Source organism: Sesamum indicum, linkage group LG13 (assembly GCF_000512975.1).
Source record: "Sesamum indicum cultivar Zhongzhi No. 13 linkage group LG13, S_indicum_v1.0, whole genome shotgun sequence".
Lineage (NCBI taxonomy): Eukaryota > Viridiplantae > Streptophyta > Magnoliopsida > Lamiales > Pedaliaceae > Sesamum > Sesamum indicum.
This window is the reverse complement of record NC_026157.1, coordinates 4397579-4419926: the sequence shown is the minus strand read 5'-3', so window position 1 is coordinate 4419926 and position 22348 is coordinate 4397579. Positions and strand designations below refer to the sequence as shown.

Sequence of the window (22348 nt, the reverse complement as noted above, 5' to 3'; positions counted from 1 at the left end):
CGGTTAAAATTTTGTATGCATCATTATCAATTGAAAAATATATATTTACATCTACTAATCATTGTACTAAAGTAGTAATATATGATCATATTAAAGTTTGATATAACACTATCGATTTCTTTGAACATCGTCAACTCTTGTGGTCTTATTGAATTTCAGTATGTATTACTAACGATCAAAGAAAATTTACACAATATATTGATAAACACATAGCTAGAAATTAATATTTCACCTCAAAAAAACTTCAAATTATACTTTCACTTTTTTCAAAAAAATTTCATTTACACCTAACGTCTTTCCGTTAAGGCTTTGATGAAAAATGCTGACTTTAACAAGAAATTACATAAATTTTTAATTTTGCTCCTCATTTAACATTCTCATGTATTTTTTATACTTATAAGGGAATAATGATTACAAATGATTTTTTTAATATAATTCAGTATCTCGTGGGTACAAAATCTCTACTTGAAACCTTTGATTATTCAGTTAAAAAAAATGATCTTTCACTTTGATGATTTTGAAGGTGGACCTTGACGATTTGATCTCTTTTGGTGTTGACTTGAGTTCTCAATAAAATTAATTCGAGGGTATTTTGACTTATTGCAAATTAAACGTTAGAAATTTGGGATGTATGACTTGGATTCAAATATTTCTTGGTGGATTTGATAATTTAATATTCCACCAAGGTGGATTCACGTATTGACAACATTAATTGGCGGGTCTCTCAACTTCTCTCGAATTAAATGATGACTTTGGATTATTCTTGTGACGAACACCTTGATTTTTGCTTTGAATGTTGTGGATTTTCCTTGATTTGCTCTTGAGAGGATTTGGGACTTCTTGAATGCTCTCTTGCATTTGTCTTTGATTGTCTCTTCAATTCTGTGTGTCTTTGAGTGGCCTCTTGACTTATCTTCACTTGTCTCTTGTCTTGTACCTTAAGTTGTATATCTAGTTGTTGATGTTTTGCCATATTTACTTGATGATATGGTGTGATATGATTGGTCATTTATAATTTGTTTCCTTAATCACAAGATTTGCTATAAAATTACCAAATCATTGATATTTGCTTCCTTTGTTGGCAAGAAAAGATTTAAATTGCCTTGAATACTTTATCTAATTCCATACATGGCACTATTTGATTTTATCTATCAATAATATTTTATTATATTTTATTTTATAAAAACAACATAAATTTGATGAAAAAATATATTCCACATTTCAATATATAGTTGACAATAAATTTTGCATGCTTACCGTTGGAAAGTTAAAATGAGAGATAAAATTAGAAATTTATGTAATTTTTTTATTAGCATAAATATTTTTCATCCAACACATAATAAAAGGAGGTTAGGTATAAATGGTGAATTTTCGAAAGGAGTGTAAGTATAATTTTAAAATATTTTTGAGAAAAAATATAATTTTGTATTTCAAAAAGAGTTTAACTATAATTACCCTAAAATAAAATCAAACATGTCTCATCCAAATACTCAAGCGAATACGATGATTTTCCTAAACAAAGTGAAAAAGAGATAAAGAGGCCATTGATCCCACATCTCCAATTCACACAATCGATACATACACTAAAATTTTGGTTGCTATTTTGCATAACCAACAACAAAAGCTCTAATCATAGGCTTGAACTTTTCTTGAGCTTTAATGATTCCCCAAAACATAACCCTATACACAACCACCATACCTAAAATAATAGCCAAATCAATCCACTTAGAGTACCCCATCTCTACTTGCCAAACATTTCTCAAAATCTCATCACCACTGATGGTAGATGGCCCTCCCACTTGCACTTGATTAGGAAAGTTGAGCCCTTCAAACTCATTCTTGTAGAACCCTTGATTTGCGTACTTGTGAAACGAGATGTAGAATACAGGATACTTCCAGAAAGGTTTAGGAAGGTCATGCGGGAGGCGGAAGAAGCCCCCATTGAGTATCATCACGCCCTGAATCCCGGCCCCGGCTATAATCCCCATGAGAAAGTTGGGCACGACACTAGCAATAACCATCATTAGACTCTCAACCAACATCATGCACCCGAAAAGTAATAGCGTGAAGTATATGAAGTGGTCTATGCTCTTTTGAAGGCCGACTAGGTAATAGGCTATTGGCCCCGGTATAATTGAGATAAAAAACAAGTATGGGATGGAAGAAATCGTGTTTCCCACAACAAATGCAACCACGCCATAGTGCCCGTTTAGTCGTTCACGCGTGAAGATCTGGATCACATGATAAAAGAAGAGGAAGATTGTCGGCAAAATTTTTATGTTCAAAGAAAGTAGTTTCTTGAGAAAATTGTGGTAAATTACTTACTTTCATGTCTTCCACAAAAGAAGGGAAGCCACCTATTGCCATAAATGTCATGAGTGTTGCAACAAACATTAACACCGAGCCTCTAGCCTGCCAAGAAAATAAGAGAAATTGATTTTTATTCTTTCCTTACTCTATTGATCTATGTTCAAGATTAACTAGCATTAATTATATTGACATCCCATAAAATTTGATATATTACAGAAAAATCTCTTTATTTTGAAAAATTACTCCAACACTAAGAGATCAAATTTATATAACAGATTAATTCGTTGTATGCAATTAAATATAACTGCAAAAGGTAAAGTGTAAAAATCAATAAACTTTTAGTAATATGTATAAAGTTCAAGGGGTGTCAACGTAATTTGTCCTTATGATTCTCTAGTCAATTTTCATTCAAAAAGTTTACCTGAATGGATCCATAACTGTGGCCAATTTTGTAAAATATTGTTCCAATACAGATGCACAGGGCGACATATATAGCTAGTCGAAACCAGTAATAGCCCACGTCACGATGCATATTTATGAAAGATCTCTGAGTTAGAATAAGACACTGGGTAATGAACCCTGCCTGACTTCCCTTCTTCTCCAACAGTCCTCCGTTCTACAAAGCATATATGTAAAAAAATGAATATATAATTTTCTACGTTCGACATTATTTTTATATCAAATGTTCACTTCCTAAAGACTAGAATTTATAATGGACACTTCTATACCTCGTGGCATATATCATTTGCTCGTGTTTGTACTTGTTGATGAGCTTCTGATGACTTGTATGACTTAGCAAGAACATTGATAGCTTCATCGGCACTTACCGTTCCATAGAGTCCTTGTTCTATATCCTATACATGTCAAATAATCGATTGTTATATGGTTTTCTCAAGAAGGAAATCAAATGTGTTAAATAATCGAGACAACATTATTTTCTTCTCAACTCACAGCATCAAAGTCTTTGTTGATTGTCCTGAGGTAGTGGTCTGATGGATTCCTCATGGGTGGACAAGGGAAGCCATTTGAAGTGAAAAACTACAACAAAATCACAAATTTATCTTATTCATCTCGATATACTTAATGGATAATCACTAACACCCCTTATATTTCAGTGTATTACAATTAAACCCCTCAAATTTAAAAAAATTATAGTAATCCCCTAAGGAAAATTTGTACTGAAAATATGACTGCAGAGGATGACAGTTATAATTTTCCAAAGTTGAGAATTCTACTCTGATATATCAAAATTTTCAGGGACCTTTTTATATTACCTCATTTGCGGTTGAAACGGAACCAAAGTAAATCATTCTCCCTGAGGATAAGAGGCAAAGATTGTGGAATAGCTCAAAGACTTCCCCACTCGGCTGATGGATGGAGGCGACGACCGTTCTTCTGTCTTGTTGCGCGACTTTGATGATACGACTCATGACGTGGTAAGAAGCCGCGCTATCCAAACCACTAGTAGGCTCATCCAGGAAAAGAAGTTTAGGGCGTGTCAAGATTTCAATGCAAATGCTCACTCTCCTCTTTTGGCCACCGCTAAGTCCTTTTACATGCCACCCTCCAATTCTTGTGTCGATGGAGTCTTGCAATCCCATCTCCTTGATCGTAGCTTCAGCTCTTTCCTGCTTCTCTGATTTGGACATAGTGTCCGGGAGTTGGAGAAAAGCAGAGTAGCAGACGGCTTCCCTTACTGTTAAAGTTGTCATTAAGGCATCATCTTGAGTCACATAGGCCTACATGTTTAGAGACCGATTGAGGTTCATATTTATATTATGCCTTGAACCCTACAAAAGAAGGAAGATTGGCGACAAAATATCAACTAATATTACAGATACTGTCACTTATTATTGAGTTAGGGGTGTATTTGGATTGATAGATTTGGATTTGAAGTAACAATTTGAAAAAAGGATTTCAAACTACTCCACTTGAAAGAAACTTGAAACCCGTCCATATATATCGAAATCTAGTTCAAAACTAAAATGGAAGGATTTGAAATCCTTTATATTTTTAAAATTATTTTAATATATCCAAATAATTTTATGAAGGATTTGAAATCCATGAATTCAAATCCTTCAATTTCAAATGCAAAGTAAGTGAAAATAATTTACATCGTTTATATTAAGGATAATTATGTTTACACCTTCTGAGAGAAAATCACATTTTTTGTTTCACATGTTAGGGTTTTCTTGATTTAATCCCATTTGTTATGATTTTCTCAAATTGCATCCCATAAGTTAAATTTTTTTTCAATTTTAAACCTCACGTGAATTTTCTATCCAATAATTAACAGAATCATTAGTGGTCGCAGTGCAATTTTTGTTTATTATTGGACAAAAAGTACATATGATGACTAAAATTGAGAACAATTTTAATTTATGAGATACAATGTGAAAAAAATCATAAAAAGTAGGATTAAATTGAAAAAGGCCCTTACATATGGTCCAAAATTAGGATTTTTTCCCCCACCTTCTAACCTATGATTTATTTACACAAACTACTTCTGCCTTTTGCAATATTATAGAAACTATTTCTAACAATCAAAATGTATAAATAGTTAGGGTACTAATATTAACGTTTTTGGGGATGTATGTGTAATTTTTCAAAAATCAAGGATACATGATTCAGGTAAATAATATTGACGTTTCTAATAGCTGTGTGTATAATTATTCAAAAAATAAAAATAATTTATCTAAACAGATTATAAATGGAGGTGCAGATGTAATTATCCCTTTATATTATATATTTTTGTAAGAATTGAATAGGTGTAACAAATTAAAGTGTATTTAAGTGAGACATGGATTTGGATTTTCTTACAGAAGTGCCAAATGCTAGTGATTGCTTGCGGCCATTGATAAGAATATCTCCCTTCTGTCTTGCATTTGAATCCAACCTTCCTACAAATCACAAGTGACAATCCATAAAGAGTTTTTAGTACAATTTTAGTCTTGAAGTCATTTTCAAATATTTTAAATAGATAATTTTAATATTATATTATTTTTCTTTTTACTTATTATAATCTAATAAATACAATTAAAATATACTTCATTTGATATACACACTCATAAATATTTTTAACAATATATTTTGAAAATCAAAGCACATGCATCGAATATACCAATATTGTTGTAAAAATAATAATACTTGCCGCATAATTGACAAAATTGATCTTTAGTTTCATAGGATACAGTGTTCGTCTGTTCGATACTTTCAGTCCTTCGTTTACAAAATTTTTAAAATGGTCCCGAAATTGTAAAAACTTAACATATTTAGTTTTAAGTTTTATGAAAATTTTAAAATAGTTCCAAAAATAAAAGAATTCGACACATTTAGTCTCATGTCCAAATTTTTGTTAAAAGATGGATGGTAAGGACTTGTGCAATGTTTGTATTCGTTATTTTGATTGCTCATACAATTAATTTTTTTGATAGGACTCACCCAATTAATGGACATATATATTGTAAGAGTTTTTGTAATCTATTTTTTGACAGGTAAAAATACCAACAATACTGTAAAAATAATAAATCTTATCACATAATTAGTTCAACATGACCAACCTATACTTAAACTTTAGATCTAGACCACTGCTGCTGCTGCATTTTATATCAGGAATTACCTGCCAATGCATCAAGAAGAGTTGACTTGCCACAGCCAGAAGGCCCCATTATGGTCAACGCCTCGCCGGGCTCCGCGTATCCGGTGACCCCGTGCAAGATGGGCCGCCGTTCCCCCTCCGGCGCCGTCTTGTCCGCCACCGTCACCCACAAATCCTTCCACGTCAAGTAAACCCCACTATTTCTCCCCAAACCATCAGTCTCTTCCCCACGCGACGACGATATCTCCATATCCATCGACCTTACGATATCCGAACCCGCTTTCAGCGACGACGACGCGACTGGAAACCACCGTTTCGAGCTCTTGGACGTTGCTTGTGAAGAAGCAGCGGTGCCCTGATCTTTGTCGCTGCTCACGTTGATGAGCCTCGACGTCTGGCTGGGGCTTGGCGTCCATCTCGGGACATTTACAGGAGAATCCATGCGAATGTTGGAGACTAGACACGGATTTGCAGGAAAGAGAGTCTGTTTTGTGGGCAGTAGAGAATTAGGGATGGTGCTTTGACGGGGTGTATGGAAAGATGCCAGCCTTTAATATACAGGTAGCTGGTGTAAATACTTCGGTAGGATTGAACATGGATTTATGCTCGTTGAAAATTCTAATTTCGATCGACTTTGGTTGAATTTAAATTAATATGACAAATAAAATATAATTATTATATAGTTATAATATAGTTTAAAAAAAATAACCAATTACAGATAAATGATTGGTCACTTTTCTTGAATTATATATCAATCACGTATATTATACTTGTCATATAATTAGTTCAAATTCAACTAAATTCGATTTAAATTAAAATTTTCCATTTATATTTGGAACTTTTTGAATTTTTATATGTTTGTTTGTTTAGTATTATTTGACTTAACTTTGGGCAATTTGAAATTAAATAAAGAAAAAAAATTTCTTAACTTTTACACCTTGAGTATGATCTCTCGAATGGATTATAATTACAATCATGCACATGACAGGATTCGAATCCATAACCATTAAAGTCATGGGGCCTCAGCTTCACCAACTAAGTTAGGTCTCATTGATTATTATAAACTTAGTCTTATAATTTTTACTCTCATACATTTGGTTCTAATTTTGACACATTTGGTCCAGGACATTACACGTTTAGTCATGGATCTCGCACTTTTGATCTTAGGTTGACATGTTCAGTCCTCCTTAAATTCTTTTTGGCCAATATATGTTGCCGAAAAATGATACATCATTGCCAGGTCTTTTAATTTTCGGCAACACGTTCTGGCTAGAAAAATTTACAAAGGACTAAACTTGTTAACCCATAACCAAATGTGTTGAAAAATCAAGACCGAATGTGTGAGATGATATAGATTAAAGGACTGAATTTATAATCACTAAAAATGCGGGGCTAGATGTGCCATATATATCCCTATATTTATAGGAATAAAAACATAATTTTTTCAATGATTTTATGAGCTGGAACCAATTTTCGAATGTATATGCAAATGTAAAATAAAAGGTATTATGGTAATAATTGATCTGACATATAAAAATTATTAGGTACAAAAAATACAATGATTATAATTCATATACGATATGTTTTTGTTTTTTTTAAGAGTAATAAAAGGTATTTAAAATATATTTTTAAAATACCTTACGATGAACAAACACATACCTAAATAAATAAAATTATATGAAATAAGACAAAATCACTTTTCCCCCCCTCAAAACAAGCACAAATCTATATCACTCTTATGGGAAAAAAAATACGATTTTGATCTTATAACTATAAGCAATGCTACTTTTTGCTCCTCTTCGATTTCGAATTATTTGTGGACTATAATTAAATATTGTTAGCAAATTTAATTCAGATGTCAACGAAAATGCTAAATTAATTGGAGTTTAGCATGTGTTTGGCATGCGACTTTTTAAATTTAAGAATTTTTTATTTTTCCTATCATTTTGTCTAATAACATTTGAACTATAGGAAAATTCTTGTCGAAATCAAGTTTGGTCCAATCAAATTAATTACTGAAAAAGTATATCACACTTCTAATGTGATTGGTCACTTTTCTTAAACTGTACACCAATCACACGATAAATGTATTACACTTATCATATAATTAGTTCAAATTTAATGGAGTCGACTCCAAATTACAATTTCCCTTGAACAACATGTGCTATCCCCTATAATTAAGGACAATGGCTGCATTTTTTATTCTTAGCACATCATGTGGTATCCTTGAACAACATGTGCTATCCTCATGGCACATAAGCAAAGTTGAGGAAAAAATAAAAAATGTCCGATTAACTAGGTAACGTGCACGCAAGTCATATAATAATTAATTTACGGTCAATTTCGCTTTTTTTTTATGAGATTTAGATTAAAATATCCTATTTTTTTTATCGCACTTTTTAAATCAAATAAAATTGGAAGTGGTCCATTTTATAAATAGTGAATCAAAATTAAATTTTTTAGGGAGGGAAAAAAAAAAAGCAAAAATTAGAATTTGTGTGGCTTACTGCTGCCATGCCATGCGTGCTTATATATCACACGATGACATTCTAACACGTAACTTAGATTGCAACTGTGCAGGCAATTTAAACGTTTTAACCATACGACAGTCTAAGTATTAATTAGTACATTATTGCAACACGTACGAGACAAGTGGAAACTTCGTATTAATTTCTCTATTCACAGGGACACACGGATCTAATTGTATAACTATCATAGGAAGAAATACGATTTTTGAATTAATTATCATGATCAAAATTAGTTAAAAATTATGAGGGATATTAATTAACAATGATTGCATAATGAATATTAGCCCAAGCAAATTAATGTTTTCACCATACGTAAAATTATAATATATGTTGATTAACAGTAGTCAAAATTTGAATTTTGTTTGGCGCTGTTTATTATGGCAGATAGTGAATGTTGATTTGTCATGATTTTAAACTGTAGTCATTTATAATACAGGGAACAGTCCCTTTTTCTTCCCCTTTCTGCAGTTTGTAATTCTAATCGTTATGGTACATTTGCACTTGATACGCACCTAATGGTAAAATTTAGCCTTTTTTTTTTTTTGTGTGTGTGCCGTGGTGATTACATGTATTATTACATCAATATCTCGATAAATTGAATAATACCTTAGTTCAACCAATACACTAAGGGCCTGTTTACATTTAGGTATAAGTCTGAATTGTGCTATTTATCCAATTGTATAAACTATTTTCTTTTCATGATATCGGCTCAGTCCAAATCCTACAAGTCCAAGATAAGTCTTGATTGGGTTTGATATGAAATCAAACTAAATTTGGTCTGATTGAGAAATCCAAACAAAAATCAACAAAGTATTCTTACTATTAAAATTTTTTCATCCATCATTCAATCTAATCAAGCAAACAACTTATATTTTTTATTAATTTGTCAAATCCGACAACAAATTCATTCGAGTCCTATCAACTATTTATCCAAACCATGAAAGTAAACGAACTCTAATATGATTGAAAACAATTAACAAATTACACTCGGGATTTTTAATCCCTTGCAACTTGTATTGATAGTATGATTTGGTTGTAAACAACTGTTTTACACTGACAAATGAAATAAAAAGAGTAATAGATAAAAGTACGATTAAACAAAGAATATAATTATTTTATATATATATATATATATATATATCTTTCTTTCTTCCATCTTTATCTTTAATATTTTTCAAATAGTTTTTCATATATATTAGGGTAAATGACACCTGATAAGGTAAGTCTAATGTAATGTGCAAACTTAGATGATATTTCTGTAAAATTTTACTATTGAATAGGATGTATACTTGCATTTATAACTACAAACTTATATATAATATTACATCCGTAATATGTCGGTTACGAATTACTAACATTTAATGTAAGTGTTTGAGTAGGAGAATCGTGATTAACTTGAACATATTTGATATTACATCTTCAATATAAAAAATCAAAGAGATAATATTGGATCTTTATAGTATGTAGATGTCATAGAGTTCTTGTTCCACATGTCATAATTCGATTGGTAATTATCTTATTATACCGTTGAGATATAATATATTGGTTGAAACACTTCAACTTGTGAAATGGTAGGGACATTGTTGATATTTCACCATTTTTTTTGGTCGAAAAATATTGACAGAGTGGTTTTCACAATTAAATGATGACTTTGGATGATTCTTGCGATGAACGCCTTGATTTTTACTGTGAACATCGTGGATCTTCCTTGGTTTGCTCTTTAGAGGATTTAGACTTCTTGAATGCTCTCTTACTTTTGTCTTTGATTGTCTCTTCAATTCTGTGCGTCTTGATTGGCCTCTTGACTTGTCTTCACTTGTCTCTTGTCTTGTGCCTTGAGTTGTGTTTCTAGTTGTTGATGAAACACCCCTATTTATAGTTGTATGGTAGAAGATTTTGCTATATTTACTTGACGACATGGTGTGATATGATTGGTCCTTTGTGATTTGTTTCTTTAATCACAAGAATTTGATATAAAATTAACAAATCATTGATATTTGCTTCCTTTGTTCGCAAGAAAAGATTTAAATTGCCTTGAATACTTTAATTAATTCCATACATGGCAACATTTGATTTTATCCATCAATTAATATTTTATTTTATAAAACAATATAAAATTAATGAAAAAATATATTGCACATGTCAATATATAGTTGACAATAAATTTTGCATGCTTACAGTTGGAAAGTTAAAATGAGAGATAAAACTAGAAATTTTGTAATTTTTTTACTAGCATAAATATTTTTTCATCCAACCCATAACAAAAAGGGTTAGGTGTAAATGGAGAATTTTCAAAAAGAATGCAAGTATAATTTAAAAAACAAAATTGAGAAAAAATATAATTTTGTATTTTCAAAGAGTCTAAGTATAGTTATCCTAAAATGAAACCAAACATGTCCCATCCAAATACTCATGGGAATACGATGATGTTCCTAAACAAAGTGAAAAAAAGATGAAGAGACCATTGATCCCACATCTCCAATTCACACAATCAATGCATACAGTAATTTTTGGTTTTTATTTTGCATAACCAACAACAAAAGCTCTAATCATAGGCTTCAACTTTTCTTGAGCCTTGATGATTCCCCAAAACATAACCCTATACATAACCACCATACCTAAAATAATAGCCAAATCAATCCACTTAGAGTACCCCATCTCTACTTGCCAAATATTTCTCAAGATCTCATCACCACTGATGGTAGATGGCCCTCCCACTTGCACTTGATTAGGAAAGTTGAGCCCTTCAAACTCATTCTTATAGAACCCTTGATTTGCGTACTTGTGAAACGTGATGTAGAATACAGGATACTTCCAAAAGGGTTTGGGAATGTCATGCGGGAGCCGGAAGAAGCCCCCATTGAGTATCATCACGCCCTGAATCCCGGCCCCGGCTATGATCCCCATGAGGAAGTTGGGCACAACGCTAGCAATGACCATCATTAGGCTCTCGACCAACATCATGCACCCGAATAGTAATAGTGTGAAGTATATGAAGTGGTCTATGCCCTTTTGAAAGCCGACTAGGTAATAGGCTATTGCCCCTGGTATAATTGAGACCAAAAACAAGTATGGAATGGAAGAAATTGTGTTTCCTACAACAAATGCAACCACGCCATAGTGCCCGTTTAGTCTTTCACGAGTGAAAATCTGGATCACATGAGAAAATAAGAGGAAGATTGTGGGCAAAATTTTGATGTTGAAAGAAAGTAGTTTCTTGAGAAAATTGTGGTAAATTACTTACTTTCATGTCCTCCACAAAAGAAGGGAAGCCACCTATTGCCATAAATGTCATGAATGTTCCAACAAACATTAGTACTGAGCCTCTAGCCTGGCAAGAAAAAAAGAGAAATTCATTTGAAGTTCATGTTGTTTCCTTACTCTATTGATCTATGTTCAAGATTAACTAGCATTAATTATATTGACATTCCATAAAATTTGATATATTACAGAAAAATCTCTCAATTTTGAAAAATTACTCCAACACTATGAGGTCACAATTTATATAACAGAGTAATTCCTCTTATACAGTTAAATATAACTGCAAAAAGTAAAGTGTAAAAAATCAAGGGACTTTTAGTACTATGTATAAAGTTCAAGGGGTGTCAACATAATTTGTCTTTATGAATTCTCTGATTAGTTTTCATTCAAAAAGTTTACCTGAATGGATCCATAACTGTGGCCAATTTTGTAAAATATTGTTCCAACACACATGGACAGGGCGACATATATGGCTAATCGAAACCAGTAATAGCCCACGTCACGATGCATATTTATGAAAGATCTCTGAGTTAAAATAAGGCATTGAGTAATGAACCCTGCCTGACTTCCCTTCTTCTCCAACGGCCCTCCATTCTACAAAGCATATATGTAAAAAGATGAATGTATAATTTTCTTCATTGGACAGTATTTTGATATCAAATGTTCACTTCCTAAAGACTAAAATTTATAATTGATACTTCCATACCTCATGGCATATATTATTTACTCGTGTTTGTACTTGTTGATGAGCTTCTGATGACTTGTATGACTTAGCAAGAACACTGATAGCTTCATCGGCAGTTACCCTTCCACCCAATCCTTGTTCTATATCCTACATATAATTGCTTGTTATATGGTTTTTCCAAGAAAGAAATCATAAGTGTTAAACAATTGAGACAACATTATTTACTGCTTAACTCACAGCATCAAAGTCTTTGTTGATTGTCCTGAGGTAGTGGTCCGATGGATTCCTCATGGGTGGACAAGGGAAGCCATTTAAAGCGAAAAACTACAACGAAATCACAAAATTATCTTAGCTATCTTAATATACTTAATGGATAGTTACACTAACACTCGTTATATTTCAGTATATTACAATTAAACTCCTCAAATTTTAAAAAATTAAATTACTCCCCTAAGGAAAATTTGTACCGAAAACATGACTGCAGAGGATGACGATATAATTTTCCAAAGTTTAGAGTTCTACTGTGATATATCAAAATTTCAGGGACCTTTTTATGTAAGTACATGCATGAAGAAATTTTGTTACCTCATTTGCGGTTGAAACAGAACCAAAGTAAATTATTCTCCCAGAGGACAAGAGGCAAAGATTGTGGAACAGCTCAAAGACTTCCCCACTCGGTTGATGGATGGAGGCGACGACTGTTCTTCTATCTTGTTGCGCGACACTGATGATACGACTCATGACGTGGTAAGAAGCCGCACTATCCAAACCACTAGTAGGCTCATCCAAGAAAAGAAGTTTAGGGCGTGTCAAGATTTCAATGCAAATGCTCACTCTCCTCTTTTGGCCACCACTAAGTCCTTTTACATGCCACCCTCCAATTCTTGTGTCGGTGGAGTCTTGTAAGCCCATCTCCTTGATCGTAGCTTCGGCTCTTTCCTGCTTGTCTGATTTGGACATAGTGTCCGGGAGTTGGAGAAAAGCAGAGTAGTAAACGGCTTCCCTTACTGTTAAAGTTGTCATTAAAGTATCGTCTTGAGTCACATAGGCCTACATGTTTAGAGACCGATTGAGGTTCATGTTCGTGTTACGACATGTACGCTAAGAAAGAAGGAAGATTAGCGACAAAATATCAACTAATAATATAGATACTGTCATAGGACCAAAATTAGGATTTTTTGCCCACCTCCTAACTTGTTTACATAAACTACTTCTGTCTTTTCCAATATTACAGAAACTATCCTTGACAATCAAAATGTATAATTAGTTTGGGTAATGATGTTAATGTTTTGGGGGATGCATATGTAATTTTTTAAAAATCAAGAATACGTGATTTAGGTAAATAATATTGACATTTCCGATAGTTGTGTGTTAATTATTCAAAAAATAAAAATAATTTATATAAACAGATTATAAATCAAAGTGTAGATGTAGTTATCCCTTTATATTATATAGTTTTGTAAGAATTGAATAGGTGTAACAAATTAAAATGTATTTAAGTGAGACATGGATTTTTCTCACAGAAGTGCCAAATGCTAGTGATTGCTTGCGGCCATTGATGAGAATATCTCCCTTCTGTCTTGTATTTGAATCCAACCTTCCTACAAATCACAAGTGACAATCCATAAAGAGTTTTTAGTACAAAGTTAGTCTTGAAGTCATTTTCAAATATTTTAAATAGATAATTTTAATATTATATTATTTTTCTTTTACTTTCTATAATCTAATAAATACAATTAAAATATACTTCATTTTATACACACAATCTCATAAGTATTTTTAACAATATATTTTGAAAATCAAAGCACGTGCATCGAATATGCCAATATCATTGTAAAAACCAATAATACTTGCCGCATAATTTATAAAACTGATCTTTAATTTCGTAGGATACAGTGTTGGTCTCGATACTTTTAGTCCTCCATTTACGAAATCTTTAAAATGGTTCGAAAATTATAAAAATTTAACATCTTTAGTTCCTAAATTTTATGAAATTTTCAAAATGATCCCAAAATTAAAAAAATTCAACACATTTAATTCCATATCTAATTTTTTGTTGAAAGATAGATGGTAAGGACTTGTGCAATTAATGTTCATATTCATTGTCTTGGTTGCTTAAGCTTTTGTGATCTATTTTCTGACAGATCAAATATACCAACAATAATACTTATAGCATAATTAGTTCGACACACCGACCTATACTTGGGAGACTGAACTTTAGACCCAGACCACTGCTGCTATAGCATTTATATCAGGAATTACCTGCCAATGCATCAAGAAGAGTCGACTTGCCACAGCCAGAAGGCCCCATGATGGCCAACACCTCGCCGGGCTCTGCGTACCCGGTGACCCCGTGCAAGATGTGCCGCCGTTCCCCCTCCGGCGCCGTCTTGTCCGCCACCGTCACCCACAAGTCCTTCCACGTCAAGTAAACCCCACTATTTCTCCCCAAACCATCAGTCTCTTCCCCACGCGACGACGATATCTCCATATCCATCGACCTTACGATATCCGAACCCGCTTTCAGCGACGACGACGGGTAACCGTTGCCAAATGGAAACCACCGTTTCGAGCTCTTCGACGTTGCTTGTGAAGAAGCAGAGCTGCCCTGATCTTTGTAGCTGCTCACGTTGATGAGCCTCGATGTCGGGCTCGGGCTTGGCGTCCATCTCGGGACATTTACAGGAGAATCCATGCGAATGTTAGAGTCTAGACACGGATTTGCAGGAAAGAGAGAGTGTTTTTTGTGGGCAGTAGAGAATTAGGGATGATGCTGTGACGTATATGTAGAGGGGTGTGTGTGTGTGCATGGTAACAGGCCAGCATTTAATATACAGGTAGGTGTGGATACTGCGGGAGGATTGACCTTTGGATTTATGCTGATTGAAAATTTTAATTTAAATTAAGTTTGATTAAATTTAAATTAATATGACAAATAAAATATAATTATTATATAATTATAGTATAATTCAAGAAAAATAATCAATAATATAATAAGTGTATTATATATAATTCATCATTAATTTAATTTGATCAAATTTAATTCGAACAGAAATATTTCAAAAACTAATGATGGAGGTGAATTCATGTGGAAAACGTTGTACCCAATTCATGATGACGTATATATATATATATTTACTAATTCCGACATGGTGGGACTGAAGGATGGAGACAAACAAAACTTTGTAATGTGTTTGGTTTTCATTTCTTTTTTGGTTTTTCCTTTTTATGATGTGAAAATTATATTGTTGTATGAAAAATTTTTATTTAAATTATATTTGATCGACTTAAATCAATTAAAAAGTAAGTTTGATATACTTGTTATGTGATTGGTCATTTTTTTTAATTATACACTAATCACATTGTAAGTATATTATACTTGTCATATAATTAGTTCAAATTCGACTAAGTTCGATTTAAATTAAAAATTTTCATTTATATTTGGAACATTTTGAATTTTTATATGTTTGTTCGTTTAGTTCAATTCTGTCATGTATAATTACCGACCAAACGTAAAAATATAAGTTCAATTCTGTCATGTATAATTACCGACCAAACGAGCACTAAAAATATAGCTATATTTCTGATGATAATTTTGGAGCAGACTCTATCCTCCAATAATGTCATGCAACTCCCATCCACTCATCTTGGAACTACATCTATGATCATGGGGTTTATTATTCTGTATTTGATTTTATTTTCTTGAAAATATCAAATATTATTTTATTATTTGATTTTTATATATTAGTTATTTTTATACTTTTTTATTTATTATTCAAAATTATAGCAAATAAATAAATAAATATAATTATTCTTTTTAACAATAGTTTTTTAATAATATTTTTTCGAATATCAAACCAAAATACCAAAAAAATAAAAAATAAAAAGATACATTATTTTTATAAAATAAAAACCCCACTCATTTTCAAGAGACAATTCATTTATGGCTCACGTGAATGTTTGATGATTTAATCAAAATAGCCACATAAAATTAGAACAAAGAAAAAAAACGAGAATTGATTCATTTTTATCCATGATTATGACGTGCGATTCATTAACTCATCCAATATTCAAATTTAATGACTAATTCAATATATTGATAGTTTAAATCAATATACTAAACGGAATGTATAAAAAATAGTTGGATGTTTGATTAAAGGAGAGAGATGGAGGAGAAGTAAAACTCAATATACGTGAACATTCTTCAGAGTTCGATTCTGTTTTAATTCAAAATTGAGTAGAAAAGTGAAGTATAAAGCCAAAAAGACAAAACGTATATATTTTATTTTTATTTATTCTATTGTCCATATATCTATAATTTCTCTCCGATTAATTTCTCCTTTCCACTGATAATACCGTACATAATTACTAGATAAAAGACAACAAAATCACTGAAAGAAAATTGCATCGAAGTCACGATGAATATTTTTATTAATAAAAGATATTCTTGTTCTTGTCTGATAAATACTTTTATCAATTTTCTAATACAAAATGAATAGAAGGGTTATTCGGTAAATTATAAAAAATAGTATTTTCTTCTCAATTATTTTTCTCGTATTAAACAAATAGAAATATTTGATATTTACTCTATTTTCAATCATACCAAATAATTTAAAAAAAAAACTATTATTCTTTTTCTCTCCGACTCTTTTTCACTTCCCATTGTCCTTTTATTTTTTTTTTCTTTTATTTAAATCAAACCAACCCTTAATTGCGAGACACAGACAACAGCATTCAAAGCTGCTACATACCAACGTTTAACACACACATGAAAAATGGGAATTGATTGAGAAAGTTGTGTTCGTACATCATGGAATTAATTCTATAAAAATGTACAGAAATAATAAATAATTTTAAAAATAAAATCTAGTGGCATGAATTATGACACGCCATTTTTCAAAAATGTGATTCTCATTTATAGTTGACAATTCAATATCAAAGTGTTGGTGATAGTTAAGTTACTTTTTTGTTTTATAAATATATTGATTGAATCAATACATCAATATGATTAAAAACAGTAACAAAATATAATAATTCACATATAGTGAGACAATATTCATACGTTTCGTGGAACTTAAACCCATGATCTCAATCGTAGCCTAAACCACTGGGCTAAGACATCTCACATAAAGTTAGACAAAATATTCGTTTACGCAGTGGTTCTCAAATCTATGATTTCGGAACTTATTCATAAAACCTTAGCTATAGCCTTACCCACTAGGTTAAGAAATTATCGATTATATATAAAAAAATTCTCGAAATTTTATGTTTAATTACACGTATATTTTTTATTTGTTGTAAAATTACAAGTGTACCTACTGAGGGGGTGCTGATGTAATATTTATGAGAGGGTGTTTGAGCAGGATTTTGCTCCTGAGAATGTGATAGAGTAAACTATAATTACAATTTTAGAGGGTGTATTTATATTTTTTTCTAAATATAGAATAATTGTGTAATTAGACCTAATTTAAGAATTTGTAATTTACCCGTTATCTTTTCTAAAGAAGAATGTTGGAATTTAGAGTTTAAAAAAAAGGGATGAAAAATTAAAATAAATAATAAATTGGGGCGTTCGTAAAAAATGACTTTTTACGAAATTTCTATTGAAAAAAAAAATATTTTAATCCAAATTTGTTAAAAAAATAAGTTTGTAAAGACAGTAAAATAGTATAAGATTATGTTAGATTTATTTACAAGAGAAAAAAAATAGAAAAATAAAAGAAGAAGAAAATTTATCTAAGTACTCTATTTCTGACTTAAAAATGTTTTTCTAAAGTTTGATAGTTTTTTGTTTTTTGTTTTGTTTTTAGCAATTCGATTGTAATTATGTAATTGGTTTCAATCATTGACAACTAATAAGCACCTTCTACTAAAATGTTACTCACAATTATTACAATTAATGATCATCTACCTTATTAGAGTATAGCCATAATTACACTTCCATCTTTTGAGGTTTGGTATAATTACAGATAGATTTTTTGTGATTTAAAAAAATTATATCTAGCACCCTTGAAGTTTGCTCCTTAGTTAAAAGTAATCGAACTTGCTGATATTAATAAAAAAATAAAATAAAAATATATATTAACCCTCTATTGACTTATTACTGATTTATTGCAGGTCAAATAAATCTTTATGCGTCTTGATGCGTTAATGCATGTGATGAGGTGTATTTTCACCATTATAAGGGCAGTCTAGTTCTAAAAAATTATTTGACTTGCAATTATGAAATCATGTTGTCCAAATTCAATTGCCCCCGAATTTCCAGTCACTTTCGGCATTCATTTAATTTTGTTTTTTAAAAAATACATGGATGTGATGGAAATAAACTGTAAATAAAATACCTTTAACATTGGAAGAGTAAATAAATTTAAAATTAATAATATGATATATCTTCTTAAATTTAAAAAAAAAAATCGAGGGAATGAAACTAAATATACATAATTATATACTATCTTAAAACCTGCCACTTGAAATGAAATAAATAATTTTATTTATTTATTCTCTAAATTAATTTGTAGAAATTTAATTTTGGATTTCCTGACGAAATTAAAGAAATATTTATGTAACTTTTCTTCTGAAAAACAACTTTCTGTATAATGTGAAACATTGCAATGGTTATGAATCGTTATGTAATTTAAATATTGCAATGACTTCGAAAAAAATTCGAAATGTCTATCAATACTAAGTATCAAAATGATAGATTTCGTCCCTGGATTATGTATTCACATTCATATGTGTCATATATGATTTTGATATAAGTCCTCGAAATTGCTATTCTAGAAGTGAATTGTCATATTAGCACGTTATAGTGGGGTCAGTTATCACTTTAAGGAAAGTATATGTTGTTCACATTTCAAGTATAAATTCTTTTGGGATAATTATATTTACACCCGTTGATCTATGGTTTGTTTGCATAAACCACCCATATCTTTAGATAATTACACATACACCAACCAAATGTCAATACCACACACAAAAACCACCCCATACTTTTCTGAAAAATTACAAACACACTCCTTAAAAATATTAGCATCATTTCACAAACTACCCTTATTTTTTTGATGTCATGGGTAGTTTCTGTAATTATGCAAAAGACAAAAGTGGTTTGTGTAAATAAACTAACAATTAGGGTGTATAAATGTTATTATCCCAATTATTTTTGCTTCTTTCTTATTCTTTTATTTTCTTAACACAATTAAATAAACAGCATACCCACTATTAGTGGTCCAAATAACTACATCTGTAGTCTTGAACTTACGACCTCTTAGTTGTGATATATCAAACCTCACCACTCGGACAAGGAATCATTGATCAACATTTATTTACCATCCTCAAAGTATACATATTATTGTAAACACTTCAATAATATCTAAAATGTACGCAAAATGTTCAACGCTAGTAGAATCGTTAATATTGTCTTTATAACTATAAAAAATATCATCTGAAATTCTTTGGGCACTTTTACCTCCTAAATGCTTACACACATGTTTGTGTAGATATATACACTTGCACCCAAAAAAATCAAGCAAAATTACCCAAAAATAAAGCTAGTTGCATCAGAAAATCAGATAATGCAGTGGTTAAGGTCGAACATTGTTAACACACAATATGTAGATTTGAATCCTTGCTAAGATGTGTAGTGGAGCAAAATGTACGTTCTGACCTTTGTACTATTTTTCATATGATTAGGCCTTAATTCTTTATGATAATAGGTTAATAATAAAGATTTTAGCCGACACACATAACGATGGTGCTATTTTTTCAGAAAAATAGATCAAGTAGCCATCTCAATATTTTAATTTCGACATAAAAACATCCAACTCATTAATTCTCAAAATTTCTCATAGTGCTAAAAATAAAATCATACACACACACACACATATATATATATAAATAATTATGAATTTATGGAGGAATTTTATTTCAATTTTTATTTTCAATTTCTAGTATTTTTTGTGGATGGAAATATTTTATTGAATTTTGAACAGAAAATGAAAATATTTTTAGATTGTATGCTTTCGAACCTAGATTTATAGGCATGCTATGGAAATGTGTTTAGATTTAATTTGTTATATAGGTATTCTGTAAATATTGGCATGTTCATAATAATATGTTATGTCATGTCACGTCCTCTTTTATTAATCAAAGATAGGAACGTTGTTTTCAGGAGACTATTGTGCAAATTGTTACTAAAAAAAGTGCATTTTCAATGAGATTAGACTAAATAAACAAGCTTTTAGAATTCGAAATAATATAAAATTAAAAATTAATATTTGAAAATTCAATGGGCCACATTTATTCTCAAGTTCAAGCAGCCCAGCCCAAGTGATCTCGTGGGCCTTTTTCTCTATTGAGAAACGAAACAATACTATACTAGGCCCATTTCTTTAATGCCAGTGGCCCAGATTTTGCCATAATTAATTCAACTAATTATTTTGATTTTTTTTAAATATATTGATATTTCTAAATAAATTAACATATTATTACAACATTCAATATCTTATAATATTTCTAAATCACCAACAACACCAAATAAGAAAACAACATACCAACATCTTCAAAATAAATAAATAAACAATATATATTATTAAATGAATTATATAATACCAAAATACTAAATATCATGATAAATATTAGGATTTAACATAATTTATTTTATTTCAAATAAGTTAATACAAATAATGCATTTAACTACTTTTTATTATTTATATTTCTAATATAAATTGGATTATACAAAATTCTTTGAAAACTTATATATAATATTATAATTTTAATTATAATATATTACATATGAATAAATAAATAATAATAAAATATTAAAGAATAAATAAATCGGGTCGGATTCGGGACGAATCAATACAGAACCCATAACTCGTCTCGAACCTAAACCTAAATCTAAACCCGCCCCAAAAACCCGCTAAAACCCACTTGTCTCGGCCCAATTGCCTTCCCAAAGTCCAAAGTCAAACTTAGTTAAAATTTTCCAAAGTGGAAATATAATTTAAATATTTTTGGTAAGAATAAATAGGAGCTGATTTGGAGTCTTACAAAGATCTGCTCAGAGTCCTCTGTTGCCGTCTCTTACGCGTCCTTGTCCCAATTCTTCCTCATTCAAACACAGAATCCCTCATAGGAATCAATAGCAAGAAAGTGTGATTTTGGTTGTTTTGTGGGTGTGGATTGAAATGGCAAGCGGTGGTTATGGTGACGCGAGCCAGAAAATAGACTACGTTTTCAAGGTGGTTCTGATCGGGGACTCCGCCGTCGGTAAATCCCAAATACTCTCCCGCTTCGCCCGCAACGAGTTCAGCTTGGACTCCAAAGCCACGATTGGCGTCGAGTTCCAGACCCGCACTCTCGTTATTCAGCACAAGTCGGTTAAAGCTCAGATCTGGGACACTGCTGGGCAAGAGAGGTGCGTATTTTGTATTTATTGATGAATGTTTGTATATGTGACGATTTACTTCTGCGCATTGAGTTGTTGTTTATTCTGAGTTCTTTGTCTGTTGTGAATTGAAACGTTTTCTATGGCTGATCTTGGTTGGATTCATTTGCTTTGCTGATGTTATACTAGTCTTACCTCTGTGTGTTTTAGTTGATTGGGAATGTTCTTGAAGGGCTGGAAATGAACGATACAATTATTCCATTGATACTCGATTTGATGCGATGTATCGTATGTCATTTGAGTTTTATTGTTCACTACAAGTTGGAGCACACTCCGTAGATGTCCGTAACTTGAATTTTTATTATATATATTTAATTGAATTAAAAAAAATGAATAATTGATCGACATTGATTAAAAAAAATGAACTTTATTGTGCAAAAATAGAAAACTGTTGATGGAACGATTCAATTAAAGTAGGTAGTTATTTGTTAAAAAGTAAGTAAAGGTATTTTAGGCAATGTACATTTTGTCTACTAAAGAAGCTACTCTAACACGTCGAGCCTTAACATATAGTATCGATT

General features: G+C 31.3%; 3 protein-coding genes across 3 annotated transcripts in view; 1 reads left to right on the top strand and 2 right to left on the bottom strand.

Annotated features, from left to right (window-relative positions):
* On the bottom strand, nt 1479-6437 carry LOC105176442 (ABC transporter G family member 11-like). The gene is made up of 8 exons (XM_011099240.2): nt 5930-6437; nt 5131-5210; nt 3585-4049; nt 3262-3348; nt 3039-3164; nt 2732-2926; nt 2326-2412; nt 1479-2231 (listed from the first exon to the last, which is right to left on the bottom strand). Exons 1-8 carry the CDS (start codon nt 6348-6350, stop codon nt 1599-1601), a joined length of 2094 nt encoding a protein of 697 aa, XP_011097542.1. The 5' UTR covers nt 6351-6437; the 3' UTR covers nt 1479-1598.
* On the bottom strand, nt 10815-15165 carry LOC105176441 (ABC transporter G family member 11). Its single transcript, XM_011099239.2, has 8 exons — nt 14645-15165; nt 13904-13983; nt 12968-13432; nt 12620-12706; nt 12404-12529; nt 12097-12291; nt 11681-11767; nt 10815-11586 (listed from the first exon to the last, which is right to left on the bottom strand). Exons 1-8 carry the CDS (start codon nt 15075-15077, stop codon nt 10954-10956), a joined length of 2106 nt encoding a protein of 701 aa, XP_011097541.1. The 5' UTR covers nt 15078-15165; the 3' UTR covers nt 10815-10953.
* The window catches only part of LOC105176440 (ras-related protein Rab11D-like), a 2775-nt gene continuing 1855 nt past the window's right edge, over nt 21429-22348 (top strand). The window contains exon 1 of the mRNA XM_011099238.2: nt 21429-21797. Coding sequence (XP_011097540.1) covers nt 21568-21797 — 230 coding nt within the window. The 5' untranslated portion in view covers nt 21429-21567. The remainder of the gene's footprint in view (nt 21798-22348) is intronic.